The sequence below is a fragment of the Salvelinus namaycush genome, chromosome 30 (genome assembly GCF_016432855.1).
Source record: "Salvelinus namaycush isolate Seneca chromosome 30, SaNama_1.0, whole genome shotgun sequence".
In the NCBI taxonomy this organism is placed as follows: Eukaryota; Metazoa; Chordata; class Actinopteri; order Salmoniformes; family Salmonidae; genus Salvelinus; species Salvelinus namaycush.
In genome coordinates this window covers 22,804,737-22,830,994 of record NC_052336.1, presented here as the reverse complement: position 1 = coordinate 22,830,994, position 26,258 = coordinate 22,804,737, and the positions used below count along the sequence as shown (strand labels likewise).

Sequence of the window (26,258 nt, the reverse complement as noted above, 5' to 3'; positions counted from 1 at the left end):
TCGTCACATTCTGCGATAGGCTTGTGAGGCTATGTCAACTGCAGCGGCATATTTGATCTGTACATGTGCCTGCAGCGCAAGACTCCCTATAAGCGAGTGAAGTGAGTTCGGTAAAACTGAAACTATGCATCATGGAAATAGTTTTCACATACAAACGTTGTATGTCTGAACTCAGAAACAAATCAGAATCAAATAGGATTCCCAAAATTAGCATGGTCGCTGTGGTAGGTTTATTTTGATTGCTGAATTTCTGCATTTATCAAACTCCCATCAGGTAGCCTGATTTCAGAAGTGTCATGTAGACAAGATTATTAGGGGAATCGTTCTTCCTCTTTTAAAGCATGTAAAAGTTGAAATCGAACAATTATATTAATCTGACTATTCACAATAATTGTATTATTAAGTGCATACTCAGTGCCAGCCATGTTCTTATTGGTCAGTCACTGGGATCGGCTCGTAACACCAGCCACACTGCACGATAAAGGAGGGATCATAAACTAGATTCAGCCACGTGCCGATTTTTACTTGAGTGGGTGGTTAGGGGGCTGGAACATAATTACAAATAATTTGTAGACTGCAAATTGACTGCAAGTAGCCCAAACAGATGTAATAGTTTTGCTTCATGCCGGCCGAGCTCTTCTCAACTCCAGCATAATCATATTACTCTGAGCTCCGGCTAATGGTACTCGGGCCGAGTCCACTTCAGTTTATCTGGACAGATTAACTTTTTCAGGAGTAGGGCCATTTGAGGTGTTTATTCGGACCGAGGTAAAGACCGTTTCAAGTTGGATATTCGCGCTTTCAAACCTCAATAGCTTTCAAACCACTTGAGCCACAGACTCCAAATAAGTGTCATGATTGCACACATTGCACAGTTCTTATTTTCACGATTTGGACATTAATTCACTTTCAAAAGCTAATAAACATGTGGAAATGTGAGCAGCATTTTGTATTCCTAGTTGAATTAGTTAGGGAGCGTAAACAAAGTACAAACTTTTTTTTACATTTGAATGGTCATGTGACCTACTTGACTCAAACAAGGTTCAGAATGTCCACTGACTACCCTTCTATATTGCACACCCTTTGGTTTGTCCATTTTCATCTCACACGTTTTTACATGGATTTTTCCAAATTAAAATGTCGATAGCTCCTTGGTCATGTGACCTGCTGACTTCAAACAAGGTTCAGAATGTCCACTCAGTGGGTCTACACATTGCACAGATGGGTTATGTACAGGTGCAATGATCTGTGAGCTGCTCTGATAGCTGATGCTTAAAGATAGTGAGGGAGATGTGAGTCTCCAGCTTCAGTGATTTTTGCAATTCATTCCAGTCATTGGCAGCAGAGAACTGGAAGGAAAGGTGGCCAAAGGAGGAATTGGCTTTGGGGGTGACCAGTGAAATATACCTGCTGGAGCGCGTGCTACGGGTGGGTGCTGCTATGGTGACCAGTGAGCTGAGATAAGGTGGGGCTTTGCCTAGCAACGACTTATAGATGACCTGGAGACAGTGGGTTTGGCGACGAATATGAATTGAGGGCCAGCCAACGAGAGCATACAGGTCGCAGTGGTGAGTAGTATATGGGGCTTTGGTGACGAAACGGATAGCACTGTGATAGACTGCATTCAATTTTCTGAGTAGAGTGTTGGAGGCTATTTTGTAAATGACATTGCCAAAGTCAAGGATCGGTAGGAGAGTCAGATTTACGAGGATATGTTTGGCAGCATGAGTGAAGGATGCTTTGTTGCAAAATAGGAAGCCGATTCTAGATTTCATTTTGGATTGGAGATGCTTAGTAGTGATGCTAGGCGGATGGGCAGGCGTGGGCAGCGATCGGTTGAAGAGCATGCATTTAGTTTTACTTGCATTTAAGAGCAGTTGAGGCCACGGAAGGAGAGTTGTATGGCATTGAAGCTCATCTGGAGGTTAGTTAACACAGTGTCCAAAGAAGGGCCAGAAGTACACCGTCATGGCCAAAAGTTTTGAGAATGACACAAATATTAATTTTCACAAAGTCTGCTGCCTCAGTGTCTTTAGATATTTTTGTCAGATGTTACTATGGAATACTGAAGTATAATTACAAGCATTTCATACGTGTCAAAGGATTTTATTGACAATTACATGAAGTTGATGCAAGGTGTCAATATTTGCAGTGTTGACGCTTCTTTTTCAAGACCTCTGCAATCCGCCCTGGCATGCTGTCAATTAACTTCTGGGCCACATCCTGACTGATGGCAGCCAATTCTTGCATAATCAATGCTTGGAGTTTGTCAGAATTTGTGGGGTTTTGTTTGTCCACACACCTCTTGAGGATTGACCACAAGTTCTCAATGGGATTAAGGTCTGGGGAGTTTCCTGGCCATGGATCCAAAATATTGATGTTTTGTTTCCCGAGCCACTTAGTTATCACTTTTGCCTTATGGCAAGGTGCTCCATCATGCTGGAAAAGGCATTGTTCGTCACCAAACTGTTCCTGGATGGTTGGGAGAAGTTGCTCTCGGAGGATGTGTTGGTACCATTCTTTATCCATGGCTGTGTTCTTAGGCAAAATTGTGAGTGAGCCCACTCCCTTGGCTGAGAAGCAACCCCACACATGAATGGTCTCAGGATGCTTTACTGTTGGCATGACACAGGACTGATGGTAGCGCTCACCTTGTCTTCTCCGGGACAAGCTTTTTTCCGGATGCCCCAAACAATCGGAAAGGGGATTCATCAGAGAAAATGACTTTACCCCAGTCCTCAGCAGTCCAATCCCTGTACCTTTTGCAGAATATCAGTCTGTCCCTGATGTTTTTCCTGGAGAGAAGTGGTTTCTTTGCTGCCCTTCTTGACACCAGGCCATCCTCTAAAAGTCTTCGCCTCACTGTACGTGCAGATGCACTCACACCTGCCTGCTGCCATTCCTGAGCAAGCTCTGTACTGGTGGTGCCCCAATCCCGCAGCTGAATCAACTTTAGGAGACAGTCCTGGCGCTTGCTGGACTTTCTTGAGCGCCCTGAAGCCTTCTTCACAACAATTGAACCGCTCTCCTTGAAGTTCTTGATGATCCAATAAATGGTTGATTTAGGTGCAATCTTACTGGCAGCAATATCCTTGCCTGTGAAGCCCTTTTTGTGCAAAGCAATGATGACGGCATGTGTTTCCTTGCAGGTAACCATGGTTGACAGAGGAAGAACAATGATTCCAAGCACCACCCTCCTTTTGATGCTTCCAGTCTGTTATTCGAACTCAATCAGCATGACAGAGTGATCTCCAGCCTTGTCCTCGTCAACACTCACACCTGTGTTAACAAGAGAATCACTGACATGATGTCAGCTGGTCCTTTTGTTGCAGGGCTGAAATGCAGTGGAAATGTTTTGGGGGGATTCAGTTCATTTGCATGGCAAAGAGAAGACTTTGCAATTAATTGCAATTCATCTGATCACTCTTCATAACATTCTGGAGTTTATGCAAATTGCCATCATACAAACTGAGGCAGCAGACTTTGAAAATATATATTTGTGTCATTATCAAAACTTTTGGCAACGACTGTACAAAATGGTGTCGTCTGCATAGAGGTGGATCAGATAATCACCAGCCGCAAGAGCGACATCATTGATGTATACAGAGAAAAGAGTCGGCCCGAGAATTGAACCCTGTGGCACCCCCATGGAGACTGCCAGAGGTCCGGACAACAGGCCCTCCGATTTGACACACTGAACTCTATTTGAGAAGTAGTTGGTGAACCAGGTGAGGCAGTCATTTGAGAAACCAAGGCTGTTGAATCTGCCAATAAGAATGTGGTGATTGACAGAGTCGAAAGCCTTGGCCAGGTCGATGAATACGGCTGCACAGTATTGTCCTTTGTCGATGGCGATTAAGATATCGTTTAGGACCTTGAGCGTGGCTGAGGTGCACCCATGACCCGCTCGGAAACCAGATTGCATAGAGGAGAAGGTACAGTGGTATTCGAAAAGGTATTCGAAAAGGTCGGTGATCTCCCTCACGACGCCAGGTCAGCGGAGTCAATCACCACCTTCCGGAGACACCTGAAACCCCACCTCTTTAAGGAATACCTAGGATAGGATAAAGTAATCCTTCTAACCCCCCCCCCCCCCCTTAAAAGATTTAGATGCACTATTGTAAAGTGGTTGTTCCACTGGATATCATAAGGTGAATGCACCAATTTGTAAGTCGCTCTGGATAAGAGCGTCTGCTAAATGACTTAAATGTAAATGTAATCTGTTTGTTAACTTGGCTTTCAAAGACCTTAGAAAGGCAGGGTAGGATAGATATAGGTCTGTAGCACTTTGGGTCTAGAGGGAGATGACTGCGGCAGCTTTCCAATCTTTGGGGATCTCAGATGATATGAAAGAGAGGTTGAACAGGCTAGTAATATGGGTTTTAACAATTGCGGCAGATAATTTTAGGAAGAGAGGGTCCAGATATTCTAGCCCAGCTGATTTGTAGGGGTCCAGATTTTGCAGCTCTTTCAGAACATCAGCTATCTGGATTTTGGTGAAGGAGAAATGGAGGAGGCTTGGGCAAGTTGCTGTAGGGGGTGCAGAGCTGTTGACTGGGGTAGGGGTAGCCAAGTGGAAAGCAAGGCCAGCTGTAGAAAAATGCTTATTGAAATTCTCAATAATCATAGATTTATCGGTGGTGACAGTGTTTCCTAGTCTCAGTGCAGTGGGCAGCTGGGAGGAGGTGCTGTTATTCTCCATGGACTTTACAGTGTCCCAGAACTTTTTGGAGTTTGTGCTACAGGATGCAAATTTCTGTTTGAAAGAGCTAGCCTTTGCTTTCCTAACTGCCTGTGTATATTGGTTCCTAACTTCCCTGAAAAGTTTAAGATGGTGAGGAAAGCACTTTTAAATGTTCAGTATATGTATTGACCAGCAAACCCACTGCAGCCTACCTCACTAGCTCACTCTCCATCCCTGCTTTGGACAATTAATAATATGACCCTCGTACTTTGCCATTTTCCTTTATGGTTAATATTAATGATGAAAGGAGATATTATCTGTCTCTCTCCTATTTTGTACCGCTGTTAAATACTGTTGAAAAATAAAAACAGGGAAAATAAGTACTTTGAACTACCAATTACTATAGATAAATGTTGAAATGGTAAACACATTGGACTGAACCCCCTAATTGTCAAACTAATATTAACTGTACAACAATATAGAGGATACATAGGTTATGCAATATGGGTGTATATCCACTGCACATCTCTTAGGTGTGTAATTGACATGACCAAGGAGCTATTGAAATCTTACATTTAGAAAAATGAATGTAAAATCTTGTGAGATGAAAATTGACAAACTAAAGGGTGTGCAATGTGTAGGCCCACTGAGTGGACATTCTGCACCTTGTTTGAAGTCAGTAGGTTGCATGACCAAGGAGCTATTGACATTTTAAATTTAAAAAAAATCATGTAAAATCTTGTGAGATGAAAATGGACAAACTAAAGGGTGTGCAATATATAAGGGTAGTCAGTGGACATTCTGAACCTTGTTTGAAGTCAGTAGGTCATATGACCAATGAGCTATTGAAATTCAAAAATGTAAACAAATAATTTAAAATAGTGCGACAAAAAAAGTGTGTGCAATGTGTGTCTATGCCATCGGGTTAGCTACAACCAGTTTTGAAAGTTTTAGGAGTAATGGTTTTAGAGCTACTGAAATTAGAACAATTGTATTTGTCACTTTGTTGACAGTCCCTAACTGCTGTTGGTGGACGTAAGGAAAACTACAGGCGAAAATCCGTCGAATATCCAACCTGAAACTGTCTTTACCTCGGTTTTATTCGGCAGGTGATGAAATAACTACATGTGATATGTTTCACCTCCAAATCATCGAATTTACTAGGTCATTAAAAGCTGAAATTGGTGACAGTCTCTGCGGTCCTATAGCTATAAGAGATGGTCCCCAATTTAGAGAATCTCTGATTCTATAAATGCTTTTGTTACAGGCTATGGGTAGTGTTTTTTGTAGTTGCAGTACACCCAATTGAAAAGTGCACATTCACTTCCATAACATTTGTTCTAGGCTACCACCATGTAAGATAAACATACACAATAATACAGGATACCCTTACAAAATGTCACTGCTGTTAAAATGCAGTGAAACTGCAGTACAATAAAATAATGGTTGTTTAATTAATGATATCTGGATTGCTTGCTGTGTGTTGGCTTCTAATGGTAATCTTTCAATATCCTACTACAATCCACCAGGATTTACAAAACCCTATTTTTATCGTATTTATTATCAATAATTCGTCCCAAAAATATGACTATTATATTTTTCCTTAAAGCTTTTAAGCAATTAGCATAATGCGTGCAGTAATTGTATTTTAATTTCAGTAGCTAAATAAGGAGGTAGGCATATTAGTTTCAGCTAAAGTAATGGAGACCCCATACAGAACCAATCAGTCGATATAATCAAGAACAATCATCAGAAATCACGCGATATGAATCAGACAGTGGGGCGCCGCCTGACCCACAAGTTGGTCAGAAGGTTCAAATCAACGTTTCATATCGAATTTCCTAAAGGCGGTAATGACATTTTTTATTGTGCTGAAACTAGAAGATCTTCTGATGTCCTTTCCCTTCGTCAAAGGTACGTAATGGATTTTTAAGTGTTTTAACCCCGGGATAGCCCGCTAATATGACCCATAGTAGAGAAGAACATTTCTTGAGTGCAATTCGATCTACAGTACATCTTGACCACGATATGAAACGTTGATTTGAACCTTCTGACCAACTTGTGGGTCAGTCGGCGCCCCACTGTATGATTCATATCGCTTGATTTCTGATTATAGTTGTCGTCTTGTCGATTATATCGACTGATTGCAATTGTATCGGGTGCAATGGAATATTAGGTGGCGGGGGGGTATGGGGGGGTTTTGTTTATAGCCCCAACGTTCAATGTAAACATTAACACACGTCGCTTGAAATACGGGTTTGGAAGTATAAGGACCTTATCTTAATAATTAAATAAAAAACTAAAGGTTCAATTGATACACACCTTGTTAGGGTTAGTGTTGCCATATCGCCATGTTACAGCGTGTGTTTACGGAAAACAAGAGCTAAGTTAGTTGGCTATCTTATCTAGCATGCTCCGAGACACGGGGTTGATGAAAAAATGAAGAAAGTGCAACACGTTCTGAATAAATTGTGTGGTGGATTGCACAAGCCATCTGGAAGACCTGTTGAAGGAGAAGATGGCGGATAAGGAGAAAAGTGGAATAATTTTTGAGGGAATATGGAATGGGGGAACTTTTGGAAGAGCTACAGAAGGAAAGTGAACGCGGTGAGGGTGAATTAATTGTGGTGGCAGGTGCAGTGATGACCGTCGAGAAGGAGCTGAGTGTAGAGAGAAGCGGTGTGGTGAGTAAGGTTGGCGCCAAGTGCAAATAGAGGGATATGTGCTCTAGTAGTTCAGAGATGGAATCTGACGAGAGTATGGATGTAGTACCTGCGGTGAGGACAGTAGAGTTTGGGCCTCGTCCCGAGGATGATTCTGGCCCAGTGGCAGTGAGATTTGTGGAGAGAATGGCTCCTTGCATTTTGGCTGATCCAAATGTAGTGTCAGGTTGGGTGGAGAAGAGGTTGGGGACTGTGAGAGTAACTCAGAGAGGAATAGTGATGATTTGTTGTGTTTCTTCAGTCCAGAGGGTGCGGACACTCCAGATCACGCGATTAGGGGCAAGAAATGTGACAACGGGTTGACATTAAGTGATGAGGAGGATCAGTTGAAATTGAAGATTCCCAGTGTATGTGAAGCCCACTGTTTAGCGCGACGCAGACCCGGTGGAGAGTGTGAGGAAACGGAGATGACATTGTCTGCCCTGCTGAGTTTTGATGTAGTCTTTGCCCGACAATGTCATATTAGGAAGTGTAAGTTATCCCGTGAGAGCTTTTGTTCCAAAAATACTGTAATGAAACAGGCAGGGAGCAGGTCTCGAACCCTCAACCTTCTAGCCCGAGGTTCGGCGCGCTATTGACTGTGCCGCAAAAGCATGCTCGTGCAGCAGAGTCGATTTCCGAGCTTATAAACCCAGGGTCGTTACACTACTCCCTCCTTTCAAAGAGCGCGTCCTCGTGACTCTACGTCTTACAGGAACGCGCTCACCGGCCAAGCACACGCACTGTCCTGGATGCAAGGTCCGATAACTTCTGACACCAATGTAATGAAACAGCAGGGAGCAGGTCTCAAACCCTCAACCTTCTAGCCCGAGGTCCGGCGCGCTATCGACTGTGCTGCAAAAGCATGCTCTGCGGCAGAGTCGATTTCCGTGCTTATAAACCCAGGGTCGTTACAATACTATGGTGTTTTAGGTGTCAACATTATGGGCATGTGGCAGCAGTGTGTAGAAGGGAGATTCATAGATGGAGAAGTGTACAGGAGGGAATGAGAAGGAATGTGTAGTATCGGAGGAGAAAGTTGTGTGTGCTAGTTGTGGGGTGCCCATGGGGTTGGAGATCACAGGTGTCTGGTTTGAGATTGCCCTGGTTAGAGTACTACAGAAAGGAGAAGATGGTTACAGGGTGAGGGAGACAGAGGATTCCTGTGAGTAGGCAGAGACCAACGGAAAGAATATGTGCTTCAGTAAGGTGGGCTTTTTAGCATTCATAGCCATGGTTGTCAATTGTACTGCAGAAATGGTTCGGAAGTCACAGAAATAGAGGTTGTGGTGGGGATTGTGAAGATTTACTGCAGAACAGTCGCAGGGGGTGTTGCGTGGTAGTGTTCTGTCCTCAGACCATAGGTCTGGTGTAGGATTATTGGGTTAAATAGATTGGGTTAAATAGTGGAATGGGGTAGTGTTTTTTGTTAAAGAGGGCCAACATTTGGCAGGGCAATTTTTCTTTCCATTACCCAATTTTGTATTACCACATCAACAATGTAATAGGTAGGTAGTAGGTAGGTCATGAATGGCCTCACACACCAACACAGTAAGTGGCGGTGTATGCACCTAAAAGTTGGATGCGATCCGCCAACCAAATCCTAAAGAGGAAGAAGTAGGTGGTGGCAGTACACCAATAGGTGTACAGTAGTCTGCCATGAAACCTTAAAGAAGAAGAAACAGATATTTCAGCTAAAACTTGGATTGGAATGTGTGCTTCACACGCAGCAATAGATCTCTGCGTTCAGGCAGCCTCCTAGAGCGCATCCGTCAACATTCCATATGGCAGTTGGGACAGAGCGCCTGGTAAACTACACAACAACACAGCTGAAAAACAACGGCAGTTTCTAAAAATGTACACTTTTTTTTCCACTGCTAAGTGACAGGCCCTGTTCTCCTGCTTTCTTGTTTTACTTTTGTAAGTGAAGTGGCGGTTTGTTGGGGAGAAGAACAACAAGGGAAAGATTTGCTACTGTAGCTAGCTGGCTACTGTAGCAATACATTTTGCCAATTCCTGCTCCTCCTCAACACTCATTCTTAAGTTACACCTCTCAACACCCTTTTTCAATTATTAATGATATTTCTTTGCAGGAATCTTCTAGCTCGGGTGGAAGGATGGAGAAGGGAGCAAAAAGAAGGAGTACAGTAGTTATCCAGCCTGCTGACTAAGAAATGTAAATGTTTTGCTGTCTCTCTCTCCATCTGTCTGCCTAACTGCCAGATTGCTGAGGGGCAACACAGTCAATGTACTTACTAGGCTAAGTCCAACTTAGTGAAGACCTTAGGTAATGGTTAATCATGATTCGTCTCTGACTTTACAGTTCCTGAAACATGTCAATGACCTGATGCCTGGCCTCTACAGCAGTGCTTGGCCACCCACTCAGCTACCACTGATCTATTCTACCACATCCCAGGGAAAGGAGAAAGCAGAACCATCCCTCCTTAAATCCATACTCATTGACACTAAGCTATGTGCAAAATGTTGATGTTTGTTATTCTGATCTTCAATGTGTGTTGATTCCTACTAACCATCTTTGTGAGATCTAGGTTTGTACTCGCTATGCTGATGAACATGAAATGTTTTTCTCTGCATCAGGTCTCAGTGAGACTGGATTCCTCAAGAGACATGCTATTTAGCTGCTCATGATTGTCTGATCCTACACTCTTAGAAAAAAAATCTAAACTCCAGCAAATCGGCTTCAAGTGATTTTAATTTTGGAAATCTGTTACAAAGTATTCCCACGCTTAATAGAGAGAGATACAGTTTAAGATCGTATACAAATGTAAGCAACGTTTGAAATGATTCTGTTTTAGTTCAATATTATATCCGTTTGGGCTTCTTGTGGTCAATTTTCAGGTTACATTTTTTTCTAATTATGTTCCGGCCCCCTGACCATCCGCTCAAGAAAACCCGTGGCTGCATCTAGTTGATGATCCCTGCCATAGGAGAACCCTTTGGTCCTAGGTAGAACTCTTTCCACAGAGGGTTCTACACGGAACCCAAAATGGTTCTACCTGGAAGCCAAAATGGTTCTACCTGGAACCAAAAACGTTTTTCCTATGTGGGACAGCCGAAGAACACTTTTGGAACCCTTTTTTCGAAGAGTGTAGTGTAAGTGGATCAAATTGAAATAGCACCGCTTCTAATAAGGCAAATAAAATCCTATTTTAACTTGCCCCTAATTTTTTTTTAGGTGCAAACCCCTTGTGTCCTGATTCAACAGACACCTCCCTTGGTGAGTCATGTAAAGTTTCTCCCATTTCTCTCTTACTCGTTCTCCCTGTCACTCACTTAAACACGTGTGCAGTTGCAGAGGAGAGGAAGAAATGTGCCAATTACACCCATGTCCAACACTGTTTGTTGCAGGGATGATATGACAGACACATAACTTGAGAACAATATAATATTTTGTATTTTTATTTCCTTTGTACACATACTTACATTTTTCTATTGAACTGTTTTTTTTAAGACTGCCAAGCTGGCATCAATTGAGGAAATTTTGTCTGGGACACTGTCCTTATTATAGATTATAGAGCGGTGTGTTTATAAAAAGTTGCCTTTGCTACCACTTTTAGTAGATTCTGACTGTTAAATATATTTTACTGTGCGTTACTGTTATGTCCTGCATGCACACATTACGCCAATCGTTAATTTATTTTCTTATTTTTGTATGCTTACAGTAAGTGTCATGAAACGTCAGAACACTCAGGAGGTTGATGTGTTGCGGGCCCTCTGGGAAGTTCCGAAATATTCCCCTGTTGGAGAAGGACGCAAACTATGTATATGAGCAAATTGCTCTTTATTAAAGACATCTCTAAGCTATAACTGCCAGAAAATTATTCAACTAGTACCATGGAAATGCTTTTAGCCAGCTGAGTCCAAGTTTCTTCAAGAATGTCCTTTTTTAGTTTGCTTATAAAATCTCTAATTGATAAAGTTGTAATGCGCTGATTCTTTTCACTGCAGATCTGACCCGTCACACAACTCTTCAAGAGGGCCACTACACTCCAGATCGCCTTCTGTGCTCAGAGGTCCCTGATGAGGATCTAGCCAATCACACCACTCTTATTAATCATTCATCAAATAAAACAAGGGGCCTTTATATACTAAATACCCAGTATTTCTATGCATGTAATTTCTGTGGGTGAATCATGAAACAATTATTGTATGCAGATGTGTGAAAAATGGTGTAGATTTGTTTTTGCCATTGCTTGATCTATTTTAAACGTAAGAATATGTTGCAGATTAACTTTAATTGGTAACTATGGAAACCAATAGAAATGTAATGAACAAAATGTTCAATATCCAACTTTATCCCCTGCAATACTTTTTACAGTACACGCTTAGATAAAAAGGTGCTATCTAGAACCTAAAAGCGTAATGTTGGTTGTCCTATAGGAGAACCCTTTGAAGAACCATTTTGGTTTCAGGTATAACCCTTTTGGTTCCTTGTAGAACCCTTTCCACAGAGGGTTCTACATGGAAACTAAATGGGTTTTGCCTGGAACAAAAAGGGTTATTCTATGGGGACCACCGAAGAACCCCTTTGAAACCCTTTTTTCTAAGAGTGTAGGTAATAAGCTGTAGTTAGGTAGTCATTACCAGGTTATGATTCTTTTTTTAAATTTTATTTCATCTTTATTTAACCAGGTAGGCCAGTTGAGAACAAGTTCTCATTTACAACTGCGACCTGGCCAAGATAAAGCAAAGCAGTGCGACAAAAAACAACACAGAGTTACACATAGGATAAACAAACGTACATTCAATAACACAATGATGAGGTCTTAACGATAACACATAATATAGTGGTCAAAATTATGACCAGCAGGTCATATGGAGGTTAGAAAAAGACATTCTGGTCAGTAAAAAGACGTTAAAAAATACTCGTCATGCTGACGTCTTTTCAACCAGGTATTCCCCACTGGGTTGGAACAGATTTCCAAAATTATAATCACTTGGAGCTGATTTGCTGGTGTTTTTATAGTCTTTTATGTCCCTCCCCAAAATGTTTTCATAAAAACCTTTCTACAAATAAAATCTGCCAGTTGGGGAGCCCTGCGATAAAGGCTCAACAATTCTGACAAGAACTTTGTTGGAACCTACGAACGCGCGTAATGGTAGTTATTCGGCAGACCTAGACCCTGTTACACTGAAAGAGTCAAGACGTCCGATAATCGTTTACGAACTAAGAATTTTCCCACGACGTGGAAGTTTTGTCTGGGACTGTAAAATCGTGGTATTACATGGCTAACATCATACAGTCTGTGCAGGCCTTTAACCTGAGTACCCTATACTCCACACTACAGCCTAGTGATCGCTGTTTTGATGAGCCTGATCAGGAGCAGCCTGTGATGTCAGAGGGCTGTGCTCCGCTGGCTGTTTGACGAGCCCTGCTCTCCTCTTCTCCCAGACCCAGACTCTACAATACTGCGGCCTGCTGCTGCTCTAACTCCACTAATTGAGCAGGGTGGAGATGAGGAGGGAGAGTAATCTACTCCTTTCTCTACTCCAGAGTCTCACCAGGTGCTCAGCAGAGACCAGAGAGCTAAATGTCTTGTGTTCTGGGCTCGTATAAGGAGCACTTAGTGCACTCACTCTGAGGCCACATTTAGGATTAATAATCAATTTGAGGGTATATGCACTGTTCTTGTGCTCTAGGTCTAAGTGGTTGCCATGGGAATAGTTTACAACCCAAAAATACTATTTATATCCTCATAAAGGTTTCCTTAACCTACACTATATATACAAAAGTATGTGGCCACCCCTTCAAATGAATGGATTCGGCTATTTCAGCCACACCCATTGCTGACAGGTGTATAAAATCGAGCATACAGCCATGCAATCCAGAGAAAAAAACATTGGCAGTAGAAGGGCCTTACTGAAGAGCTCAGTGACTTTCAATGTGGCACTGTTATAGGATGCCACATTTCCAGTTCGTCAAATTCCTGCCCTGCTAGACCTGCCCTGGTCAATTGTAAGTGCTGTTATTGTGAAGTGGAAACGTCTAGGTGCAACAATGGCTCAGCTGCGAAGTGGTAGTCCACACAAGCTCACAGAACGGAACCGCCGAGTGCTGAAGCGCGTAGCTAGTAAAAATCGTCTGTCCTCGGTTGCAACACTCACTACTGAGTTCCAAACTGCCTCTGGAAGCAACATCAGCGCAAGAACTGTTCGTCTGCACAAGAACTGTTCGTCGGGAGCTTCATGAAATAGGTTTCCATGGCCGCACACCAGCCTAAGTACACCATGCGCAATGGCAAGCTTCGGCTGGAGTGGTGTAAAGCTCACCGCCATTGGACTCAGGAGCAGTGGATACACGTTCTCTGAAGTGATGAATCACGCTTCACCATCTGGCAGTCCGACGGACGGATCTGGGTTTGGAGGATGCCAGGAGAACGCTACCTGCCTGAATGCACAGTGTCAATTGTAAAGTTTGGTGGAGGAGGAATAATGGTCTGGGGCTGTTTTTCATGGTTCGGGCCCCTTAGTTCCAGTGAAGGGAAATCTTAACGCTACAGCATAAAATGACATTCGAGACGATTCTGTGCTTCCAACATTGTGGCAACAGTTTGGAGAAGGTGTCACGCCCTGACCTTAGAGAGCCTTTTTATTTCTCTATTTGGTTAGGTCAGTGTGTGATTTGGGTGGGCATTCTATGTTTTCTATTTCTTTGTTTTTGGCCGAGTGTGGTTCCCAATCAGAGGCAGCTGTCTATCGTTGTCTCTGATTGGGAATCATACTGGTGGGTAGTTATTTTCTGTTTAGCTGTTTTGTTGCCTGACAGAACTGTGCGCTTTTGTCTTTTCTACTTTGTTATTTTGTTGCGGTGTTCAGTTTATTAAAAATCATGAACGCCTACCACGCTGCACCTTGGTCTCCTTCTTCATCCGATGAGTGCCATTACAGAAGGTCCTTTCCTGTTTCAGCATGACAATGCCCCCGTGCAGAAAGCGAGGTCCATAAAGAAATGGTTTGTCGAGATTGGTATGGAAGAACTTGACTGGCCTGCACAGAGCCCTGACCGCAAACCCATCTAACACCTTTGGGATGAATTGGAACGCCGACTGCGAGCCAGACCTAATCGCCCAACATCAGTGCCCGACCTCACTAATGCTCATTGCTGAATGGAAGCAAGTCCCCGCAGCAATGTTCCAACATCTAGTGGAAAGCCTCCCCAGAATAGTGGAGGCTGTTATAGCAGCAAATAAACTACATATTAATGCCCATGATTTTGTAACGAGATGTTTGACTAGCAAGTGTCCAGATACTTTTGTTCAGGTAGTGTATAAAGAGGTAAAAGAGAGAGAATTAACAGCCAGAAACAGTTCAATAATAACAGGCAGATTTAGACTTGTATGTTGACAAGCTAAAGTGCCAGTGTATGGAGGAAGCGTGCAAGGACAGGTGCTTCAAATGCCCTGTCACAGAGATGGCTTACTCACGCTGACTGACTGCATGTAGAGATGTATTGATAATAGATTGAGAGAAAACGAAGTCACACACACCCAGAGATTCACAAATACACACAAAGAAACCAAAAAAGCACAAACAAACTTCCTTTGGGGGAAAAGCCTACACTCCGGTCCGACACTGTTTCAAGACCGTATTTGTTGAGCTGAGAAAACACCTGCTGCTGTTTTGAAGCCAACACAAATAGAAGGAAATCTCCGGTGTCTTGTGGGGCCCTCTCTTCCTCCCTGCCTGCCTAGCCATGCCTCCGTGATGTGATGTGTGTGCCTCGTCTTCTATCAGATCGTTCACGCTGTGTCTTTTATGCTGAATGACGCGGAGCGACCATTAGTGACTGCTGTTGACATGAAGAGGTCACGCGCTAATGTAGACCCAGTGCAAACTCACTATTACTCATGGCCTGCCTGGCCAGCGAGGAGCGACTGCAACGACGTGGGGCTCTGGCTCTCTCAGACAAACGATCTGACGACACGGCTATTGTTTTGCACAGGCCCATTGCTTCCCACTTCCTTGGCTGGAGAGACACGCTGCTCATTAGGCCTGGATAGAAATGGGAAGGAGTTGCAAAAACACCCACATTTGTCTACTGACAGCCTCGATATTAAAACGCTGGATTGGCTGGCTGGCAACTCTCTTCCTGGAGAATAGAGTCGAGGAGAGGAGAGGGGATGTGTGTAGAGGATGGGAGAGGGGGAGAGAGGAGCGTGGCATCTCTAAAAGGTCACTAGCTGCCTCCCATCCCTTCGTTTGTCTCTTTGATTAAGTCTGGCAATTAGGCAACTGTGCTGCTGTGCGCTGAGATTCAGCCGGCAGATTGGAAAATAAACTAATCAGAGAGCAGGCAGATCCAGCGCTGCGGAGAGAGAGAGAGAGAGAAAAACACGCAGACATCCCGCCAAAGTTTGACTGGAGACAGATTGACGAGGCGATCGATGATTGGAGGGTGTATCAGAAAAGGAGAGAGCAGGATGAAAGAGGGATGTGTCTGGCGAGGCAACTCAGCAAGGAGGAGGAGGAGAGAAGAGAGTGCAAATTGAGGATGAGCAGGATGGGCAGAAACTAAGAAGGCAGAGAGGAATGGTGAGCCAACAGAGGAAAATAGGAAATAACAAGAGAGCTGCAGACAACTAGCAGGGAGAGCTAGATGGTAGAATTGGACTGAGAGAAGTGAAGTTCTACAGTAATAGAAAAATGTTACTGTGGGAGGAGAGGAGGAACTAAGGCAGAAAGGAGGGTAGATAAATAGACTCAGATTAACAGAAAAGTGTAGGAGGACAGAGAGAGGGAGAGAGAGAGAAAGGATACAGCATGGCAAACAATGAGCTGCCAGGGAATTTGGCAGTGGGACACATTGGAGATTGGAGGGTTCCTCACTTGGACGGCCTCCTGATAGTTTACATTTCTGTTTCGACAAAAACCACGCCACCTTCTGATAATTAATCCACCAGAGGATTACTGTCATTCTGGCTGCGCTCTGCCCACTTCTGTACCACACACGCACATGCACCCACGCTTTGTCAAACAAAACTTTTTTATTGTAGGTAATACGCTTATTTTATTATTTTTGAAACGACCAAATGTCGGCCTTTAACGATTTGAATGGATTTACAGTATATACAATATCCTGCCCATATGAACACATTTATTTCAGGCCATAACTTAACTAATTTATGTAGGCTATATATAACAATGTTCTGCCCTATATGAACGAATGCATATACAATATTTATAGACATACGGGATTTAATGAAAACCATCCAGCCCTACGCTTGTAGCCTTAGCATTAAAAATACCTGCCCATATTTATATCCACACATGAAACCCAGTCACATACACAACATAGTTTCCAATTCTTTAATAACAGACACAATCGGGTAATATGCTACAGCTCACTTCAAAGATTCCCCGGGAAACTCAACATATTGTAGCCTCACGTGGGCGAAAGAGCTTTCACCATAAAAATATAACACTTGCTTTGCACACATATGCACGCACACACACCACGCACACATGCACATGCACATGAACACACACCCACCCACTCCCACGCTCACAGACATTCCATCAAATGCCACAACAACTGTCAAAGAAATGCATTGACAAATTCCTCATTTGTGAAGGCATGCTAGATTCAGGGACAGAGAGTGGGAGAGGGGGGGAGGGGGGTGTGTGGCACTCAGCAACTCATCTGTTCTGTTCTTTTATTCCAACATGTATCTTCTTCATCCAAATACAGAACTCAATCATGGAGAGTCGGGCTGGGTCAGTGGTGGTCTTAGCCACAGCAGACGGCCAGAGCGGAGCCTTGACTAAACGCTGTGTGATCTCTCAGTCAGACCCATCGATCGCTCTCCCCGCCACTCACAGTTACACGCACTCTGGTGACAAGTGACACTGACAGCCAAGTCCGCTGCTACTGCGGAGGCCGCACGCCTGGCGGGGGGAGCGTAGGGACGGCAAGAAGATGACGGACAGGGCCTCATCATGTTTGTGTGTTTGTGGTATTCTGTCTAAGGTGAGCTTTTGCATATACAGTATGCACATGCCATGATTATGCACATGGCAGGACATATATTTAGTGACATGTCCCTCTCTCAATCTTCAGCACCTGTTTACGATTCCTAAACTATGTACCGTGCAGTATATTCACATGATCACTTTGCCATTCACTCCATTCCATAGCTACGGATAAGAAAAGGGCAAGGGGAAAGGGGGATACCTAGTCAGTTGTACAACCGAATGCATTCAACTGAAATGTGTCTTCCGCATTTAACCCAACCCCTCTGAATCGGGTATAACGCCCAAAAATTCCAATAAGTACTTAAGCATTATCTCCTTCGCTCCCTCGTCCCCTTTCGTCACCGTAAATCCTAATACATTACAATCTTCCAGTAATTAAGTGTGTGTTGTTTTACACATCACTGCCTTTCTAATCCTTCCAAGCTGACTTAATCTACTGTAAACAGATTGCTGGGCAATGGGATTTTAGAAATACACAACAGTGAGGCTATAAATATCAACTTTGGGTATATATACTCAACTGAAAATCTATTTTCATCATGCATACACACCACCGTTCAAAAGTTTGGGGTCACTTAGAAATGTTCTTGTTTTTGAAACAAAAGCACATTTTTTGTCCATTAAAGTAACATCAAATTGATCAGAAATACAGTCTAGGGCCTCCCGGGTGGCGCAGTGGTCTAGAGCACTGCATCGCAGTGCTAGCTGCGCCACCAGAGTCTCTGGGTTCGCGCCCAGGCTCTGTCGCAGCTGGCCGCGACCGGGAGGTCCGTGGGGCGACGCACAATTGGCTTAGCGTCGTCCGGGTTAGGGAGGGTTTGGCCGGTAGGGATATCCTTGTCTCATCGCGCTCCAGCGACTCCTGTGGCGGGCCGGGCGCAGTGCGCGCTAACCGAGGTGGGCGGGTGCACGGTGTTTCCTCCGACACATTGGTGCGGCTGGCTTCCGGGTTGGAGGCGCGCTGTGTTAAGAAGCAGTTCGGCTTGGTTGGGTTGTGCTTCGGAGGACGCATGGCTTTCGACCTTCGTCTCTCCCGAGCCCGTACGGGAGTTGTAGCGATGAGACAAGATAGTAATTACTAGCGATTGGATACCACGAAAATTGGGGAGAAAAGGGGATACAATTTTTAAAAAGAAAGAAAAAAAAAAGAAAAAAAGAAATACAACATTGTTAATGTTGTAAATGACTATTGTAGCTGGAAACGTCTGATTTATAATGGAATATCTACATAGGCGTGCAGATGCCCATTATCAGCAACCATCACTCCTGTGTTCCAATGGCATGTTGTGTTAGCTAATCCAAGATTATCATTTTAAAAGGCTAATTGATCATTAGAAAACCGTTTTGCAATTATGTTAGCAAAGCTCAAAACTGTTGTGCTGATTAAAGCATTAATAAAACTGGCATTCTTTAGACTAGTTGAGTATCTGGAGCATAAGCATTTGTGGGTTCGATTACAGGCTCAAAATGGCCAGAAACAAAGCACTTTCTTCTAAAACTCATCAGTCGATTCTTGTTTTTAGAAATGAAGGCTATTCCATGCGAGAAATTGCCAAGAAACTAAAGATCTCGTACAAAGCTGTGTACTACTCCCTTCACATAATAGATCAAACTGGCTCTAACCAGAATAGAAAGAGGAGTGGGAGGCCCCGGTACACAACTGAGCAAGAGGACAAGTACATTAGAGTGTCTAGTTTGAGAAACAGATGCCTCACAAGTCCTCAACTTGGCAGCTTCATTAAATAGTACCCGCAAAACACCAGTCTCAACGTCAACAGTGAAGGGGCGACTCCAGGATGCTGGTCTGCTAGGCAGAGTTGCAAAGAAAAAGTCTTATCTCAGACTGGCCAATAAAAATAAAAGATTAAGATGGGCAAAAGAACACAGACAGTGGACAGAAGAACTCTGCCTAGAAGGCCAGCATCCCGGAGTCGCCTCCTCGCTGATGCACCAGACACTCAACTAGTCTAAAGAAGGACAGTTTTTATTGCTTCTTTAATCAGAACAACAGTTTTCAGCTGTGCTAACATAATTGCAAAAGGGTTTTCTAATGATCAATTAGCCTTTTAAAATGATAAACTTGGATTAGCTAACACAATGTGCCATTGGAACACAGGAGTGATGGTTTGTGATAATGGGACTCTGTATGCCTATGTAGATATTCCATTTAAAAAATCAGCCGTTTCCAGCTACAATAGTCATTTACAACATTAACAATGTCTACACTGTATTTCTGATCAATTTGATGTTAATTTGATGGACAAACAAAGTGTTCTTCTTTAAAAAACAAAGACATTTCTAAGTGACCCCAAACTTTTGAACAGTAGTGTATGTATTTTTGTGAATATCTACTTCCAGATCACATGCAATTTATTAGAAACGCATTATATAAATCTATAATCATTCTATTATTCTTTAAATCTGCCAAGCTTGTTGTGCAAGGTACAGTATGTGTGTGAGCGTGTGTGTGAGCGTGTGTGTGTATGCATGTGTGAAATGACTGACTGAGGGATGAGATGAAACTGAGAGAGTGGAGGAGAGAGAAAAGAGGGTGTGAAGTACAGACAAAGAGAAAGAGAGAGAGTTTGTAGAAGTTCACAGGTATAAATTCTGTTCATGGATCATACCAGGGCAAAGTATGTGCGAGTCGAGTGCAAGCGAGGGTATCTACAGCAGGTGAGAATGTTTGCATCGGAGCATATGCTGCGTAGGTGTGCGTTGTGTGCATATGTTATGTGGGTTTGGATGTATGCGTCTTCATGTATGTCTATGCGTGTTTGCACAGCGTGTGTACGTGTTTTAGAGAGGGGGTGGGCAGGGGGAGAGAGAGAAACTTATTTAACTTGTGTTGTGTACACGTGAGCAAGCACACAATCTTCTGGTTCCCTGACAGAGAGATGAAGCCTCCCATATGCTGTTTAATTTCCAGGCTCTTCCCAATCAGATTAACAGTAACACCAGGGAGGAGAGGAATTAAGTCCCCGAAAACCTATCAACTTCTGCTCAAACCCAAATCCCAGCTCTCTCTGTGTGGATCAAACAGTCAAACACTATGGTGGTTAGATAGATAGAGGAGAATGGATGGGGAATGATCAGATCCACTGTGTATATAACACGTTTGGGGTTCTTGTCAAACTCAATGCGCGTCTGACGCGTTAGTCAATTCTTTGTCAGTTTGATTGAGAGTTATGCCAGCTTCAAGTGTGCTTCAGCAAGACAAATATGCACCCCATCATATTGATGCCTTTGACAGTCATAGCATGTTCTCTATGAGATAAAAGATCACACAACCACTCAGGGCGACATGACAGACAGAGGTCTGATACGATGTGTTAGACAGCAGAGAGACAGCGAGAGAGTGTAATGTTTACTGTTCATTTTTATTGTTTATTTCACTTTTGTTAATCATCTATTTCACTTGGTTTGGCAATGTGAATATATGTTTCTCGTGCCAATAAAGCCCTTAAATTGAATTGAATTGAGAGGGAGAGAGAGAGAGAGGAGGAGGAGGAGCTGAAGGGAGAAAGGGGGAAGGTAAGAGAGAGAGAGATGGTGGAAGGAAAGAGATGGAGAAGCATGAAAAAACATGCTATGATTGAGAGAGAGACATAGAGCGATGATGACCCTGACGGGATATGGAGATAGTAAAAAGTGCCGCAAGGCAGAGAGCGTTAAGACGGGAAGTCTGGCGCCACACGCCTGTTTGATCTGCACACACGCTCCCCCTCTCCGTCCCCACGCACACATTAATTGATCCCACTGCAGCAATATCATGGAGACCAGACATATCAAACAGGAGCCCATAGCCTCAACCAATATACAGCTAAAGAGGCCTTCTATTTCCATAGTACAGAGTTCACACAGCAATTAGGAAGAGAGACTTCAGAGCGTGGAGTTCAGAGAAGATGTGAAGGAGGCAGGGAGGGAGAGAGGGAGGGATAAAGGGATAAAGGGAGAAACAGAGGGCCCAGGTCTGTGGGGCTGGGTGTTTTTGGGACCGCTTAGGTGGCTGAGACAGCCAGGGTAAGGCTGAGGCCAGTGTTAGTGGATAACAGAGACAGACAGACAGACAGACAGACAGCCAGATAGAGATAGGAATAACCATATAGGATTCAAGTGGTGCTCTGCTCTCCCCCAACGCCAGATAACAGAAAGAGCCCTGGGTGACTCCCCTCAGACAAGCTAATAGAGAGTAGAGACCAACTCACATGAGAAGGCTATTTCACCCCAGGCCAGCCAGTATTTCACCTCAGACCGTCCCCTTCTCTCCTACCTCCACTGGTCAGTTGAAAAAGAGAATCAACTGACCAGTGGAGGTAGGAGAGAAGGGGACAGTCACAGAATGAATAAGCACGATATACAAGCTGCAGCAGAGCTCTGTTATCAAACCACAGCCTAGCTCACTCACTGGCCACTAGGCAGAAACGTGTGCATCGCTGAGTGTGCATGTCTGTATAATGGTTAATAATGTGCAATGCAATATGCTGTTTGAAGATTTATAGCAGTGGCTGTTTGATCCTGATAAATAAAGTAATAACAGACAATATATTTTCATTTTCCATCTGTCTCTGACTGCATGCTCCTACTCTCCTGTAGGATCAACCTGGTCTCAGAACATTTCGTATTATTCTGTGTGTAAATCCAAGGCACTCCATTTAGTATGATATATTACGTTTGGTATGGTTACATGAGACAAATGGTTATTTAACGCAAAAACGAAAGGAGGGTGGCTGGTCGGGGTGGATTGGTGGGCGTATAATGTGAATTTCTAGCAACCCGAAGGTTATGAGTTCGAATCTCATCACGTACAATGTTAGCTAATTAGAAACTTTGATTACTTGTTAGCTACTTTGCAACTACTTAGCATGTTAGCTAACCTTTCCCCTAACCCTTTAACCTAACCCTAACCCTAATCCCTAGCAAAGATAACATTAGTGAGCTAGCTAACCTCAGACACCTAGCTAGAATTCGTAACATAATGTACATTTTCCACATTTGTAACATATTCTACGTTTTTTCAAATTCGTAACATATTGTACGTTTTGTAAATGGTTAACATATAATATGAATTGTAATTCGTAACAAATCATACAAAATGGGTGATTGCCATTCACAAATTATTACAAACCATAAGAAACATAACATACCATACTAAATTTAGTAGCACAAATTTAGATGTAGAATATCATGCGTGCTAGTCTACATGTACTCAATAGGGAGTTGGTCTAGTTCACAGATACTGTTATAAGTGAGGTCAACTGACACACCTCTCATACTTGATTAAAGCCAGCTGTTTTTCCCTCATTACTGTGAATCCCCTGGCTTCCGAGAAGCTATCTCGCAGTTCACACACACACCCTCTTTGCCAGACACGCAACATCTACAGAAGGTTCTGGTCTTCGGGCCACAGGACAAGCACACAGACAGACAGTAATGAAAACACCAAAGGCCGAGCTAATTAAATCAACAACCCTGGCAACAATGCATGGTTGTAGCGCGCCTCGGCTGCGCAGCGCATGGATGCCGCGGAAAGATGTGAGTGGGCCATGGAGAACACTGTTCACGATAAACGCATTACTTTTAAGTCCTCGCTATTCCCTCGAAGAAGCGCACGAGTTCTCCAACAAACTGTGCTGCAACTCTAAATCCCAGAAATGAGAACGTGTATGAGATGGGATTACATGGATAATGCCAGCATATGGAGCCAGGTCGAGCAGGATCTCCACTCAAAAAGGATTAGACTCCACCACATTCCCACCACATGAAATTCCGGTTCCCCAAGCACAGATTTGTCCATATTAAACACGGGTGTCTGCTGGATCATTTGAAATCAAGTCAAGTTGGTTATTTGATTAAAAAAGTTTCACAACACTCAGCGGGAAATGAGAAAACGAGAAATGATGCGGGTTTTATTCACTCCAATGCATGTAAATAGGCCCCCATACTTCACATAGCCTAGAAATGAATGCAGAGCGCGCCATCTTTGCACACACAGACGTCAAGTTCCCTGTGCTCATTGTTGTAGACAGGCAGCACTGGTTGAATGACCATCTGCACGAACGCAGATATTGTGTAATTCGCCCATCACTTTAGAACAGCTGGGTAAAATATTGCACTTTTTTTTCTAGCACAGTGCACGGCAACTGAGCAATTAAACGTAAAAGGTGGGTTGTACTGCTGCCTGACAGAGGCAACTGGCAAATGTGTACATTTGCAAATATGAACACTAAACACAGCCAATACTGCAGGCCTAGGTTAAAATCATCTACAGGTCCCCACTCAAAACCAAAAAGATAGCACATCACTTATCACTTCAAACAATGCGGTTTATCGTGCCTGAGACACAGGGCCATAGCCAGGGTCAGATTTTGTGTGAGGTCTGTGTGTGTTGAAGCTCATCTACTGCGTTTCTATGCAATTTAAAAACTCAAATGCTATTTGGAGAACAGTAAAAACTAAAACACAAGCTAAGATTACCGCATCCATTATCAGGTTCGTTGCTGTAGGTTCATTCACCTCAGTCGATCTACAAATACATAGCCTATTAGCTATACAATTAGTTGCTACACATTCACTTACATTAACTCAGCACCGTGATTAAAAACTATAATTAATATGTACGGAGGGATCACTTAGCAGATAGGGCATTTTATTAACAAAGGGTAAGCAAATACATTTGCTTTACAACACTTTTTGTTGCAGTTTTACAGCTAATTTCGTGCAATTATACACATTGTATGTGTCAATTGGAGCTGCTGCGGCCAATACTAAGGAGGTTGAACACTCGTATACATCCATGGTCAGACAGGTTCACATATGCTGGGCGCAGGATTACCAATGCGAGCAGTGCAAATAACACATATTATTGCATTAGCAATGCAATTTTAGCTGTAGCCTGGTTCTCAAAAAGTACATGAATGGAGCCATTTCTGCAGGTGATAATTAACCTATATGTATGCCTCGATCACACTGACAATATTTTTGCGCAAAATGGTATGCAGCAACATCTGGTTATGTGTGCAACAAAAGTTCAACATTCGCCTTCTGCTACCATTTCTGTCAAGCCGTCTACTCATACAGTTCGCATCGATAAAGCCAACGTATGCACCACACAGAACGCACTGCAACTTCCTCTGCAATGCAATGCTGCAAGGAAACTCAGAATTCCATATCGAAATGAATGTACTTCTGGTGTACCAAAACGCCAATCCCTGTCGATGTGATCGAGGGGTTATGCACCTCCAAAATAAAACGCTCTGCGACGCAATGCTGCAAGGCAAACGCAGGCGTCCCAAAATGCAAGGCTCTGTCGGTGTGATCGAGTCATCAGAAACAGTAGCAACCGCACGCCTCCTGTAAATTCAGAACATCTGCACTAATACCAGAAAACATATGCAGACAACAAATCGTAGTATAATGTGAATTTATGTTGTGTATTATAAGCTCAACTTGTGCGCATTACATTTTTCCCAGGGTAACTATTTACAAAGCGCACGTCTCTCCATGCATAAGTTATGCATATGAATGGTTTCAACCTCTTGGGATCATGAAGGCAAAGCTGTGGGTGTTTATTAAACATGTAACCACAGAAACGAATACATTTTAAGTCATTGCACTTTAAAGCCTGACACTTTTACAGAGAGGCTATACGAGTAGCTTATGTTGTCAGCTCTCCACATCGATTTAGAGGGCTAATTTAGACCAAACTGTGCCCATAATTACTTTACAGAGGCCCTTAAGTTAAAGAGAGAAGAAATACACTTATAGATAATAATGTCTTTAACGCGGTACGTTGAAGAGAGAAACAACATTGAAGCAGCAAAAGGCACTCTCACCTCTTTTATCCTGAACTTTCACAGTAATCTCCACGAGAGGATCCGTCTCCCGGTCCAGGCGCCGTGTAATTACTATATCTCCGCTGTCCCGACTCACCGTGACCGGCGAGCTGTCCGCACCGGGATCCATCAACTCAAAGCTGGCAGCCTGAAACCTCACTGGGTACAAGTTCACTACAACAGAACCGATACTGGCATCCTCGGATACATTTATTACAACCGGTTCGTCCGACTCTAGCAGGGACCTCGACTTCCGAGGTAGTCTGATTTTCGGTTCGCCCTGGGATGGCGGTGGAACTGCTGGCCATTGCCGGGGATTAATCTCTATTTCAATACTCTGACTGGTCCGTGAGGGCCAGCCGTGGTCCATCGCAAACACGTTAAACTTTATGGGGGCGGTAAGACCCAATATAGAGTCCACCAGCAGTACATCTCCTGTTTTTGGAACGACGTAGAAACTGCAATTTTTGGGAAGAGCAAAGTAAATGAGTTCAGCGTTTTTCCCGTGGTCTGTATCCTCCGCGGTCACTTTATACACCACAGACCGCAGAGCAGTGGCGTCGTCCAAATGAATTTTTATATCAGCATTAGGGAATGTTGGCTCGTGGTCATTAGTGTCCAAAACGTCCACTTTCACAGATGCAACTTCTGCGACCACAAGGTCAGTGGCGGCGCAGCTTTGGCAGCACAGACCCAGGCTGAGCAGGTACTCGGAGCGCTCCTCTCTGTCCAGGACGATCGAGGTTTTCAGAAGTATGTGTCCGCGTTTGTGGTGGGCAAATACATTAAAATCTTTACTTCCGTCTCCCAAGAGTTTCAGATGCATGCCGGAGTTGGAGCACCATCTCTGCGCGTCAACCCGCTTCACAGGGATGCTGAGACCGTTTACTTTGGATCCCGGCTCGGAGTTCTCGAATACATGTCCATGAAAGAACGGTATCCTTTCCTCTGTCTTATTCCCAAGTACAGATGTCACGAAATAGCATATTAAAATTGTCCAAATCATGACTGTTGTCAGTTGTACCACACTGAGTGGTGTTATGC

General features: G+C 43.5%; 1 protein-coding gene across 1 annotated transcript in view; it reads right to left on the bottom strand.

Moving 5' to 3' along the window:
• LOC120025062 (neural-cadherin-like) overlaps positions 1–26,040 on the bottom strand; it is a 168,536-nt gene extending 142,496 nt beyond the window's left edge. The window contains exon 1 of the mRNA XM_038969498.1: positions 25,215–26,040. Within this exon, the coding sequence (XP_038825426.1) occupies positions 25,215–26,040 (826 nt within the window). The remainder of the gene's footprint in view (positions 1–25,214) is intronic.
• Between the last annotated feature and the right edge of the window lie 218 nt (positions 26,041–26,258).